General features: G+C 44.4%; 1 protein-coding gene across 5 annotated transcripts in view; it reads right to left on the minus strand.

Moving 5' to 3' along the window:
- The window catches only part of utrn (utrophin), a 169,993-nt gene that overhangs the window by 28,275 nt on the left and 128,082 nt on the right, over positions 1-13,636 (minus strand). For all 5 annotated transcript variants that reach the window (XM_053445855.1, XM_053445856.1, XM_053445854.1 and 2 more), the window contains 5 exons: positions 10,641-10,842; positions 9,260-9,345; positions 7,654-7,811; positions 3,793-3,959; positions 1,253-1,364 (listed from right to left, as the gene is read on the minus strand). In XM_053445855.1, coding sequence (XP_053301830.1) covers positions 1,253-1,364; positions 3,793-3,959; positions 7,654-7,811; positions 9,260-9,345; positions 10,641-10,842 — 725 coding nt within the window. The remainder of the gene's footprint in view (positions 1-1,252; positions 1,365-3,792; positions 3,960-7,653; positions 7,812-9,259; positions 9,346-10,640; positions 10,843-13,636) is intronic.

The following is a 13,636-nucleotide window of genomic DNA, read 5'->3' on the forward strand; positions in this document are numbered from 1 at the left end:
ACATGGATGTAAACAAATGGTTTGAAATCACGTCTGATGACACGCGGCAGTGAGGGTCACGCTGTAAACAAATCTCATCACCATTAACACGACTCATTGGAAGAACCTCGATTGTTAGTTATTGTAAGCAAAAAGCATGCAAGTTCATTTTTTACTGCCTGTATGAATTCGAAAATACATTATTTTCATACGCCAGGGTTGTTTTGAATAAATCAATAAATAAACCCGACATTAAATCAGTTTGATTTTAAGATGCAACAGTGAACGTAAAAATGTGGAAAAAGTCAGGAGGAAATGCTGAACCCCCCTCTGAGGTCACTGTGTGTTTCTTCTTATCCTATTAAAGTTGTCAATCAGTAAAAACTTGAGTGAGTAACACAGTTCCCTGTAGCTGAATAATAATCTCGCACAAACATGTTTAAGAGCCTGTTGCTGCAGTAAAGTTAAACACGTAATACTGTTTTTATTTCAAAGTTGCGGCTGCCGGGCATCTGCACTCAGGGAAGAATGATCGCTGCTCCCTGCAGCTGCTCCTCCGAAGTCAATATCCATCCATTTGCAAAATGGAAAAAGCAAATTAAAACACCAAAAAAATAAAACGAGAGGCATCACCGCTCCGGTCAATCAGAGTTTGATGTGAAGCAATACTGGAAAGAGTTGGCTCGCAAGTGAGCGATTAGAATTGAGGAGAAGAGAGCAAATGTTCAATTTCCCCAAAGCCCCCCCCCCCCCCCCCCCCCCCCCACTCTTTTCTCATATTCTTCTTTCTGAGCAGTCGTAAAAGTGAAATATGGCTTTCTGGCAAAAAAATTATAAAAAGACCTCAGAGAGCCATGACCATTTTAGCGTTTCTTCATGTAAATCCAAATAAGCCGGAGGTCTGTCGGGGGGGTTGATTCTGGAACAGGTCGGAGGAATCGAATCGGGAAGTGAGACAGTGGGGGGGCACATAGAATGGAAGCTCACAATGTGATTGTGATCCACCCCTTGTCCATCATGCACGGTGACTTGCAAATTCTCGAATTACCAAACCTTTGGAAATTAACATGACAAAACATTTTCAAAATAAAAGCCCAGTGGTTTATGTGAGAATATGAGACGATAGAGAATAACCAGAGTCTGACAGCGTCTTGTGAATTTGTGTGTTTTCATTAAATGGACGGGCATGTGGAGAAGAGATAGGAGAGAACTGGCTGAACGTGTGTCCATGTGTGTGTTTGTGTATGTTTGTGTGTGTGCGTTATTTCCTCACCGGCGTGCAGTACTCCACCATGGGGTAGTTGAGCTTGTGGCCCTTGGCGGTGCGGCCGGAAAAGAAGCAGCTCTGACAAACGTCGTAGTTGAAATGCTTCAGACTGCGATACCTGGGGAGAGAGGGAGGCGAAAAAGTGAGATAACTTGAGTTGAGAAGTTGTGTAAGTGTGTGTGTGTGTGTGTGTGTGTGTGTGTGTGTCAACATGTGCCTGTGGAGGACTGCGTGACAAAGTAAATCGAAAGCTGTCAAGGAGGCACCGGTGTAGCCTGGAGTTGAGTCACGTTGGAATACTGCATTTGTGCACACACACACACACACACACACGCACACACACACCTCACTATTCTGACAGTGTGACCGACAGTTGGATTTCTATCAAAAACACGACGACGTGACAACAGCTGTCCCGATGTTCTGCCCTGCAGCGGCTGCAGCCAGGAAGCCATTTAACAGCTAAATTGAGACAGGAGCCTTTCAGACATAATAGCTTAAGTCTTTTATCTGTCTCTCGTCTGCAGCTCTCCCAAGGTTAGCGGAGTGCTGAGCACAGAGAGAGAGAGAGAGAGACATATATCAAAGGATGCAACGCCGCACATGACGCCGACGAGTCAAATGCACCATTACGTGCTGACATTGGCGTCGTTAGGCCGGAGCGTCGCAGGCTACAGCCGCCAATGTTTCATGAGTAGCCCCCAGGGTATAAATCGAGCTATATAAATCTATAAACATACATGTACTTATGCATATTCATGGGCCGTTCCGGTAACACAATAAAACCCTCGAAAATAATATATTGTTTGGGAGTATACAAGGCAGCGGGTCTACTTCATCTGCTTCTTGGCACGGGTACATTTTTGTGAGAGAGATAGACAAAGAGAGAGAGAGAGAGAGAGAGAGAGAGAGAGAGAGAGAGAGAGAGAGAGAGAGAGAGAGAGAGAGAGAGTGAGAGAGAGATGGACAGAGAGGGGGAGAGAGAGACTTATTGTTATTCTGGTTGTAGCTAGCGAGCTTATTTGCTGAGACGATACTTAACGACTACGAAGATAATAAGCTTTTTCAATAATCATACTAATAACTGTTGATTATTGCTATTCTTTAAATAGTGCGTCTACAAAAGCCACAACCATTCCTGTAAAAATGCTGCACAGCCTTAAACAGCAAACTTAACACAATAAAAGTAAATGAGATGGTTGTAAAAAACTAAATTTTAAAACAATTAAAGTGCATCAAACTTAGAGGTCAGCAATTTTATTATCATTATCAATTGCACAAATTATATTAAAACTCGTGCAAAGGCCGTTTTGTATCCCTGGCCTTTTCGTAGCAGAGGCCAGTTTTAATTATCTCTCAGAATGTAATACATGCACGGAAAACGTTTGCACGAGCGCACAGGAAATGGTGCATGTTGCCTGCGGTTGGGCGGCTTGTTAACTATCCAGCTGATTTGTGACAGTCGAGTTGACAAAGGAAAATCCTCTGACATTTAAATGCTTCTTTGAATTTCCGGATGATCTCATTTGCCTGGCTTGTTAAAAAGGAGAGAAAACGACTACGAGAAAAAAAAAAGCACATCTCCCGTTATAACACGACTGGTGTCATGTCTCACGACCGCACAAAATGCTGCCGTGCATTTTTTCCTGCTCTCTCGCCGCTCCCTCCCTCCATCGCTGCCGCCCATCGATCACTGACAGAACCTGGGAGACATGTGCTTCATCAAGTGTCCGACTGTATTTCTCTTTCTGCTGGCAAAGCAGGGAGACGATTCGGCCTCCCGGTGTCACTTAGCCCCGTGTTGCACCTCTCTACGGGCGCAGACAAACACTTTCCCCTGCCAGAGTCGTCCCTGAAAAACTGAGCTCTGTGATAAACTGATGGAAACTGCAGAGCCGCCGCACACGTCCTTTACCTGTTGTTACTGTGTGAGTCTAAGTGAGCGGGGACCAAATGAAACCAAGGCACTTAAGTGTGTGTTTTTATTGTCGGTATCAGAGGGTGGTCTGTTATGGATTGCTTGCCAAGCGATCAGCTCCCTGTGAACTTTGTGAATGTGGTGCTGTGGAATATGTTTGTGTGTGTTGTTGCTTGCGAGTGTGTGTGTGTGTGTGTGTGTGTGTGTGTGTGTGTGTGTGTGTGTGTGTGTGTGTGTGTGTCTGTGTGTGTGTGTGTGTGTGTGTGTGTGTGTGTGTGTGTGTGTGTGTGTGTGTGTGTGTGTGTGTGGGTCGCAAACCTCCGGATGGTATTTAGTCAGTGGTGTATCAGCTGCTGACATTTAGATAAATGCCTGCCCTCCAGAGCAGATCTGCCCTTTATGCTCAACAAGGAGAGAACAATACAGTGTGTGTATGTGTATGTGTATATGTGTGTGTGTGTGTACGTGTACGTGTGTGTGTACGTGTACGTGTGTGACATCGGCCTGTAACATGTTGCAGACTTGTCACAATTATTTATTACGTTTCATCTACTAATACTTAATTAAATACTAAATATTAGCATGTGTGTGTCTGTGTGTGTGTGTGTGTGTGTGTGTGTGTGTTTACCTGAAGCCAACAATGGGACACTCCTTGCAGATGTTACACTTTGCCTGATGTTTCGCCGTCTCTGCTGCGGCGACTCTGTGCAGCACAGGAAGCCAAACCATGGACTGAGGCTCCAGACGCATCCAATCAACAAACTGCCTGGGCTCCAGCTCCACCTTATTGGTCACCTGGTCATAAAAGAGGCGGGGCAAAAAGTTAGACACTTCATCCCAAAGTTCGGGAAAACAGGTGAAGTTTAGCTGATGAACTCTAAAGGCCTAAGTGTGAAAGACAAACGACACCATGCCAAGAAATGTATACGAGGCTCCAACTCTTTTGCTTATTTCCCAAAGTCTAATAAAGAAGAAGACAAATTTAAGATTACCATAGATATTAAAGTGACGTCTCCCTCGGGCGCGTTATGGCCTTGAATTGTGGACGTGACGAAATAACTTTTACAGGCCTCTTATTCATGTTTATTGGCTAAAATATCTCAGAGTAAACATTGATTTACTCCAACATCCTTCCGACCTTGTCCTACACTTCCCTCGCTGCCACGCAACAGCCACACAGCTTTGTGCGAGTGTACAACACGCAAACCTCCAAACTGCTGCTTTAAAGACCTGGAGGAGTTCATGAGGAATTAACGAATCGTGCCCGAGTTGTTAAAAGTGTCCAACATTCCAACTTTTGTCCGTTTTACGATGAGCTAACTTACAAACTTGATACAGCAGCCTTCACAAATGAACTGTATTTTAAACAGAACCTTTGTTCCACTGCAGGTTCTAATGAGCCCTTCGAAACGTCAGGTCGGGGGAGAAGCTCTGGCATGGCTGCTGCTACCGCTAACAAATCAAAGACGACCTTTCCATCGTCCCTGACAGGCAAAAAGGGCAACAAATCCAGCGAAGGGCTGAATACATATGAAATTGGAGGAGAGAATAATCAAAGGGAATAAAGCACATATCTCTGTCTGTGTGTGTGTGTGTGTGTGTGTGTGTGTTTGTGTGGGTGCGCTCCAACGATCCCCTCCCAAGGCTCATGGTGTGTACGAGTGTCTCAGTTTTATTAGCATATACTTCTGAAAATAAATTCCCGCTACAAATCAAACTAAAAGGAAGCACATTCCAACCTGAGATTGGAAACAGGGATTGGCTTATTAAATTAAAATTCACGGTTGGTTATCAGAGACAACATTCATCAGTCAGCTAGTGTGTTTGTGTGTGTGTGTGTGTGTGTGTGTGTGTGTGTCTGTGTGTGTGTCTGTGTGTGTGTCTGTGGGAGAGAGAGATATGGGAATTTTTATGGTGTTGACCCAAATGTATTCATAGCACCAAATATTGAAAAAGCCAAGTGCTCAAATATTTACGAATCTCCTCTTCTGCACTCGTGAAGAGTTTCTTAATTAAGTTTTGCCAACTACAGTTCAGATGCCTACATTTGTGCAAATTCAACATTCGGGAAGTTCTGGGTAATTTGATATAAAATCTGCTCCTAAAATGGAAGGTATCTAAAAGCAAATCGCTTTTGGTAATAAATCTGAAACTTTCAAATGACTCCCAGCCGTTAAGATGTTAGGTTTAGAATCAATATTTAAAAAAACACATGTGGTTGTTTCAGTTGGGTTTGAGATCGTGTGAAGTTAAATTCCATGAGAAGTGATGACGCTGCCAAGGAAACTTTTTCGCCCTGCAGTCATCTTTAAATCCTCAACCCTTCCATTTGACCTTCCTCAGCATCTCTTCATCTCTCCTCTACATCGGACTCATCCTCACCTTCCTCTCCACCTACCTGTCACCTCACCGCAGAATGATGGCGCTTACAGAATAATTACCGCTGGGGAGAGTTGGCTGAAGGGATATCGACGCATAGAGACGGACGGAGGGATGGATGGATAGATGGATGGATGGAGGAGAGGGACAAAGGAAGAGTGAAAGGTGGCATATTTATAGCAGGCGCAACCTGTTCATCACAGGCCCATTAAAGCAAATGGACTGGGTGACTGCACTGTCACTGGCAGGGCAGACTGAAACACAGATGGGACAGGGCTCTGCTTGACTGTGTGTGTGTGTGTGTATGTATGTGTGTGTGTGTGTGTGTGTGTGTGTGTTTGTGTGAGGGAGTGTGTGTTTGTGTGTTTCTACCTGCCAACTCGGTTTGATGACCGAGTGATTAATGAGCACCTGGACTACAGCCGGCCCATCAACTTATGATCATGTCTGTAAACAGTTTGTGCTCATGCATGCTTGTGTGTGTGCGTGTGTGTGTCTATCAATATGTACATTGAATTGTAGCCATTGCTTCCAAGGAGTTTGCCCCCCTACCTTTTGCATTATTCTGAGAAAGACAAGGTTTGAAAGTGCCTCACTCTGCTACTTTGGGAGCCGCAGCAAAGGGTATCAGTGGAATTTACAGCTTCCTAATTTTAATGTTTGGCATTTATGAGTGCCGAAGCATGAGCCAGGGGAGAAAGAGGGAGGAAAATGAAACAGGTGATCCCGGGGGACGGAGACATCATTAAACGCCAGTAATGTCTCGAGATAAACCCGGTGGAAAGTGGTTCGCTGGCCGCAGTAAAACACCAGAGGACAGCCAGCAGAAGCCTGGGGGCCATTTTCAGGTTTCAAGATTGGTCAGCACAGCTTAAATATTAAAACACTTTCATAGGAGTGAGAGTGACAGGAGGTGGATGGCCGGGAAATGCGGAGGCGACTGCAGGGATCTGATGACAATCGGATTTTAGGGAAGATGCAGCACAGAACTGAACTCTTTGTTTTACATATTCAAGTATTGATTACTGGCCCAAAAGAAAAAGTTACCAGGTTAGTAAAAGGGTAAGGGACTAATAAACTCAGATTAACAGATTACTCCTTTGGGCCAAACAGTACCAAATCTTATTTTTTGCATAAATTCACAAAAGCTATATTGTGTGCATCCAACAATCGTTGTGTATAACCCACGTATGAACTCAGCAAAACCCAGCAGCATTTCAAGAAGCTGAGGCTCCTTGAAAAGCAGTTGAATACCTGCAGAGTCCTACTAAGTCGCACATCTTATCAATATATGGCATGCACGACCATCCATTATCTGAAGCACTTATCCTTTCAAGGGGGCTGAGGCTAGCCAGGCCTCACGCACGGCTAACCTCGGCATATTGAGATATTCCATAGTTCAGGCAGATCACTCAATATCACGGAGGCCTTATGTACTTAGATTTAATAAGATGATTTTCTTTGTGTGTTTGATTACATTTTTCAGTTGAATTTGGTGATTTAATCTAGTCATCTGTTATTTTTACTTCATTGCCATTTTCAACCCATAACTGGCAATTAACATTAAAAGAGAAAACCTTCTCCAGACTGGGCTTCACCTCACTCAAGTGCACCCATAGAACAGATGGAATATAGAGTCTTACAGGAGCACAGCATTCACTCAAATACCTCTATACAGACAGGCACACATATCCATACACCCACATACATTATACATGTACAGATACATATATACATGCATTGGGTTTTTATATCCAAAAGTAAAGGGAGCAGAATTCCTAACAAAACTAATTGGTGCAAATCTCCTTCAATAGAATCAATTTGTATCTGTTGTTTTCTAATTGATAATATGCTAAGATTGACAAGACTTTATATGATGGAAAAACATGAAACATGTGGATTGTTGTGCATTTGTCCTTTTTTAACACAACTGGAAACAACAACACCAAAATACAAATCTAAAAATATATTCCCCTCCCCTGCCAGTAAAGCGTACAGTATTAAGAACGATATGTGATTACTAAAACCTAATCCCCAGCTGCTGTGCTTATTTATTCCGGATGCCTGTTTGAGCACAGTGATGCTTTCTGTGTGTTGCATGTGAACGTACGTGCTGGAAGCAGCTGCGGACGCTCGGCTCGATGTTGGAGCCTCCGAAGGCGGCCACCTCCCCCAGCTGCCTCGGAATCTGGATGGCTTCGTGCAGGAGAAGTCCGAGCTGCCGCTGGTCACACGTGTCCCCTGCCGACGCCACCTGGCTGAAGAGGTCTGGGTGGGGGGGGGGAGGAGAGGAGGAGGCAGAGGCGGAGAAAATACAGGAGAGAGAGGCTGTGAGGGAAACAGTCATTGCATGTGGGAGATATTTAAAAGAAAATATATAGCGTGGATATAAATACACTAGATGTAGATGGAGAACAAGTAAAAGTATAGAAGGGAGAGGGAGGGAGGATGTTGTGTGTGTATGTGGGTGAAGCGTGGCACGGAGGACACATGGAAATGATGCATTTTTTATCTTTCTGTCTCACTTCTTGCACACCAGGCTCTCTTCCTCTCTAATCTCCCGCTCCCTGCCTCCAACTCGCCACCACATTCTCATATGGACTGATAGAGCTGTACTGGACGTGGATACCTGCCCATTGACACGTGCTGGGGGCTCAGCCGGTGTCGGCGTGCTTACGGTGGTTGTATTTCAGATAGAAGTTATGAAACGTCTCCGGAGCTCGTGCACAAACTGAGCAGAGAGAGGAGAAAGGGTAATGCGGAGGAGCAGGGGAGGGAGAAGAAGGAGAAACCGAGAGAGCATGACAGGTCTTTCTGCTCCGCTTGCAGCTGACTTTGATCTCTGTGTGAGACCTGGCCCTGATGCTAGCTTCTGTCGTGTGTGGGGGGGGGGGGTGCAGGTGTGTGTGTGACATGCAAACACAAGGCGCCTGTTTCATGACCCCTTTCCTCCACACACACTTTGTGGCGTCTGACGGTTCAACCCCCTCATCTCCAGCTCACGACTTTCTGCCACGAGATTACGTTTGACATACGCAAATGGCTCCGTGCCTGGTTACGTGTGCATGTGTGTGGGTCGATGTGTAGCTATATGCACGGGACCGAAAGACAATGAGACTTTAAGATAGTAAAAGGAGGAGGGACGCAATCAACCCTGCTTGATACCCTTCTCTGGCTAATAGAAACTGCCAGTGGAACGAATAGGCTCAAGGAGTCCATACCATGGCAGGAGAAAGGGAGGAGGCGAGGGGAGGAATGAGGATGGGGGAAAGAAGGGAGGAAGAAGGAAGTAAGACAGGACCGAAGACAAAGTGGCACCGTTAGATGGATGAACAGCAGGGCGAGCAGTGACAGCGGAGGAAGAGAGAGATAAAGCAGTGGAAACACAGAGCAAGGAAACAAAATGAGTCTCCTCCCCGTGCGGGGAGCCGATGTTCACGCTCCCTAATCCTCAAAATAAATCAGAATAGAAAATTAAATAAAAAAAACAAAAAGGAGAAGCGCGTAGGAGGTCTCTCATCCAATTAGACGACTCGCTCTCCAGCCCTCTCTCTCCCTCGCTCTCCGCGAGCCTGATTAATACTGCTGGGATTACAGCTGTACTGGAGCGGTATGGGATGGACTCGCCGCAGACTGGGTCAGTATTGTGTGGAGGAGGAGGAGGGGGGGGGGGGTTATATTTACTACCCGCTGATACCTTCTCACCGTACACTTACATTTGTATTTCTCCTCCAGGTGACCCTTAGACAGAGAGAGCACGCCGATCTTCATGGACAGGACGCGGATCTTCCCACTGCGGCCACTGCAGAGCACACAAACACCAGCAATCAGGCCTTTCATTGTTTTTATTGTGGGATTATACGTTTGTGTCCAGCAGCGAGAAGAAAAGGATGTGAACCCCTCTCTCTTCATTTCATTATTTGGCCTTTGGTGCATTTCTTTCCTGAAATGAACGGCAATAAACCGTTCAACAGTGCTGGTTGAAAAGTCAGCGAGCCCTTGGATTTAATAACAGCACAAACCTCTTCTGGCAGCAATGAACTCAAATAGGCGGCAGTGGATGAAACCTCCATTCATAGAGCTTGTCTGTGGACTGAAGTCTGAGGTGACTGACTGACCATTTCCAGCTTTATGCTCTAGCTTTTTAAACCCACAATACTTTATCAAGTGTTTGAGTTTTCTTTTATAAATGAATGTAAATCCAATGAACACTTTAAAGGATTGAATTGATTGGACTCTAGATTTATTACTTCCTGCTTCTTTTTAGTGTTGACTTTATTAGCTCACATACTATTTCGAGCTTAAGTTATTATCCTATTATTTAAAAACATTTCTTCATTATAATAACTATGAGGCTCTAACAGTATTCGGATGGCTGCAGCATGTGGACAAAAGGGGACAGTGTGGCCTTGGTGATGAAATGTGCTTCGAGTGTCCTTCCAGTTTAAGATCTGATATCGAAATACAGATAATTCCCAAGGGTTCACTTATTTTTTTCTTACCACTATATATCCAGTGTGATTATTTCAGTGCAGTTCTGAACTATATGTGACAGGAAATCCTTATGTGCTTGGAAAAAAACTTAATTGTGTGAATGTTCCCTCAGTTCCATCTTTGTGAAAGAGCGAGCGAGATTCTAATTGCATCGTCAGTAACAGAAAAATGTTCAGACCAGTAAATAAGATGTTTACAGCCTGAATAGACTGTTGTGTTTCTGCTGTTCAGACCAGTGCAGAGCATATTTGACCATTTGTATGTGAATTTCCAAACAAACACAGAGTGTGCAACAGCGAGTTGAATGCCAAGCGCTCATGTCGATGCATATAGCATGTTGACAATGTCAGAATATGACGCTCGTGAGTCTATAAATATGTACAAAACAATTATTATGCAACATCATCATTATGCACAGATGGCACCGACAATAAGGAAATTTGAAAATTCAAAGCCTCAGCACTGCCACTTTCATCCAATCTGATTCAGGACATTTTATACACTGTATTTAAAGATGTAGATGGCAAACGTACACAACCTGTAACAAATTCATGCCTGATGCACAATCCTCTGCCCTGAACGCAGAGCAGCTGGTATACGTACGTGTCGTAAACATTGAGCAGCCAGTTGAGACACATGTCCACGCACAGAGGCACGTTGACCAGGTCCTTGTGCTCCTGCTCCAGGCCGTCGTAGATGGACGTCAGGCAGTTGATGACGTCGGGGACGGAGAGCAGCTGATTGTTGTTGGTGAGTTTGTGCTGCTCGAAGGTGTTCTGTGCCACGCTGAGGTCCAACAGGTCCACTGTAGGTGAGGAGGAGGAGGAGGAGGAGGAGGAGGAGGAGGAAGGGTGAGAGGGGGTAGATGGAAAAGATAATAGGGGACACCACAGGGCAGAAACAATGAGGAGACAGAAATGACAATTATTAGGAGAAGTGAAAGTGAAGAAGGGAGGAGAGCAGGCGGAGGTTAACGAGAACAGACAGAAGGAACAAAGGAAAAATGTAAAAGAGAAAAAACCCATGAGGAGTGATGGGACAGAGAGACAAAAAAAAGGGGAAATTAGAACCATCAGTAACCTTCTCTTCTTGCTCATTGGGCTTTCAGCAGCAGACTATTCTTAGAGGCACTTTCAAACTGCAGGCTTGACTGATACTTTGTCCAAAATAGTTCATAACAACAAAGCTCGGAAGTCTGCGGGGGGGCACAGACGGAGCACAGACAGATCATTCCTGTGAAATATTAACACGAGAAAGAAATCTAAAGAAGAAAAGACAAACGAGACAAAAACATTCAAGACAAAGGACTCTCGTTTCCTCTAATTTAATTTGGGGTTACGTCAAAAGACAAAAGGAAGGATTGTTAGAAATCAATGTCTCAAGCAGATTTCCATTATCTTCTATTCTTCAGCTTTGATTTTTATATTTAATAAAACTGGCTAATCAAGTCCTTTGGGGCAACACTATTAAACTGCTGCATAGACAGACACAAACACAGAGAGATAACCACGAGTAATAGAAACATTGATCAAGTAAATTACACTTTCTGCAGCTGTGATGCAGCAGATTGTGCCACAGACACACACACACACACCAATTGAAAAGCTGTGGTATATATATATATGCTGTTTTAACACTGAGAACTGCCTGACTCCTGAAAGATTATTTTTCTGAATATAAGCAGCAGATCTGCCTGTGGGCTGAGATTATTTCACCTTTTCTAGGTCAGTGATCTTCCTTAATCTGTCTCCCATCAAGATACTGATGCTCCTCGACGTGTCAAAGAAGAATCTGAGACGAGTTTAAAGTGAATGTTGTGCGCTCTCAAAACACAGAGTCACATTAATAGATCATATGCATCCAGGACACAGTGGTTTTAATAGGAGTTTACAGACCCATCAAGGGCGAGCTCAGATCCTGATAAGAATCCTAATCAGTGTTTTATTCAAGGTCCAGTGGGAAAGGTCAGCACCTCATCTCTGTTCAAAACATGACTCCAGGTGGTAAAACACATGCACAGTGTGCAGTCTGCTATATTGGATGAATACGTTTGACCACAATCACAACAATTACAGTGTAACAGGGAATATATGCCTATTGGTTAACAGTAGGATTACACAAAAAACGACTTCACCGTCTCTATTCAATTTTGTGGAGGACTAAGACACAGCCCAAGAAAGCACCCATTCAATTATGGTGAAGCATTTCCCAAAGAATGAATCTAATCTATAGCAGTAGTGGAGGTGCACACGCATGAACCCCCCCCCCCCCCCCCCCATGTGCTATAGATTCTGAGTGACAGATTCACTGACTACAGAGTGAGGAGAAGTTCTGCTTTTTTTTCTGCTGCAGCTGAAACTAGGAGGTCTGGCCGTCTGTTTGGAAAGTAACAACTTTATAGGCGATAGGGCGAGTTGAAAATCTCTAATGTTATTAGGAGGGTGTCAATTTGTTTGGTTCATTATGAATCTGTGGAGGGATATATTAGAGTATATTGGCCTGCCACAGTTTAGATAATAAATGGGAAACACTGCTTTGACATGGTGAGAAAGGACATTGGTCCTGGCAGGGGTGTGTTCTCAGAGGGCCCTTCTCGTTACCACTAAAATAAATTGCACTAGCATATTTTGACAAACTCCTGCATTAGCTAATTTCAGGGCTAAATCAAACCATATTACTTCAGATTTCCCCCCCGAAAAACACTAAAACACACGAGGCTCAGCATTTTTTAATGGCCATGTTTTCACGTTCACCTCCTCTGCGGCTCCTTGCCTTAAGTTACCCACCGTTCCCCCAGACAGGACTAATTACTGGAGTGTGTCCACGTGGAGGGAGCTCAGCGGGGCAGCCATGCTGTCAGAAAGCAAAACTTCTCTCACAGCGCACGCAGGGATGGAGCTCAGAGGCTGGCACGTTAGCGGGATGCCACGCAAGCTCATTTGTGCTTCTCCAGCCCCCTGGCACAGACTTAACCCAATTAGCTGTTTTATAGTATCCCTGTTTGTTAGTGTGTGAGTGTGTATTATTCTCTGACATACACAATTAAATCGCACACACTTTCATACAGCACACTCAGGTCTTCAAGCTATGATTCCACATGAATCCAGGCTAATAACTAATAACTACTGATCCTTCTGTGTGTACGTGTGTATAGAATCACACGCACACGGACACACACACACGAACACACACGGACACACACAGAGAGAGAACAGTTTTGGGACTCTTCTAATCTAATGGAAGAAATTGAATTGCAGCGCCCAAAGTCGAAATCACTCAGGCTAATGCATTCCCGCCACATACGCACGCATGCAATCAGAGAGAGGCAATATGAGATAGGAAACTAAAACTCCTAAATCACTCAAGCTCATTAACAAACAAAAAACACAACAACGCACTTTGGTTCCCACGAACATCCAGGTGCACATTTGATAAAAGCTGCACACGCCCACATGAGACCAGAATATATTTTATCCGTTTGTTTCATACACGCACAAAGAGCAAATTTCCTGAAAACAGCGGGATGTAAATGAGCAGTGTGGGCGTCGCAGTGTGTGTTGCTGTTGCGGTGTCTACAGCTGGTTAATGGTTAACATTTG

The sequence above is a fragment of the Pleuronectes platessa genome, chromosome 17, assembly GCF_947347685.1.
Source record: "Pleuronectes platessa chromosome 17, fPlePla1.1, whole genome shotgun sequence".
NCBI lineage: Eukaryota > Metazoa > Chordata > Actinopteri > Pleuronectiformes > Pleuronectidae > Pleuronectes > Pleuronectes platessa.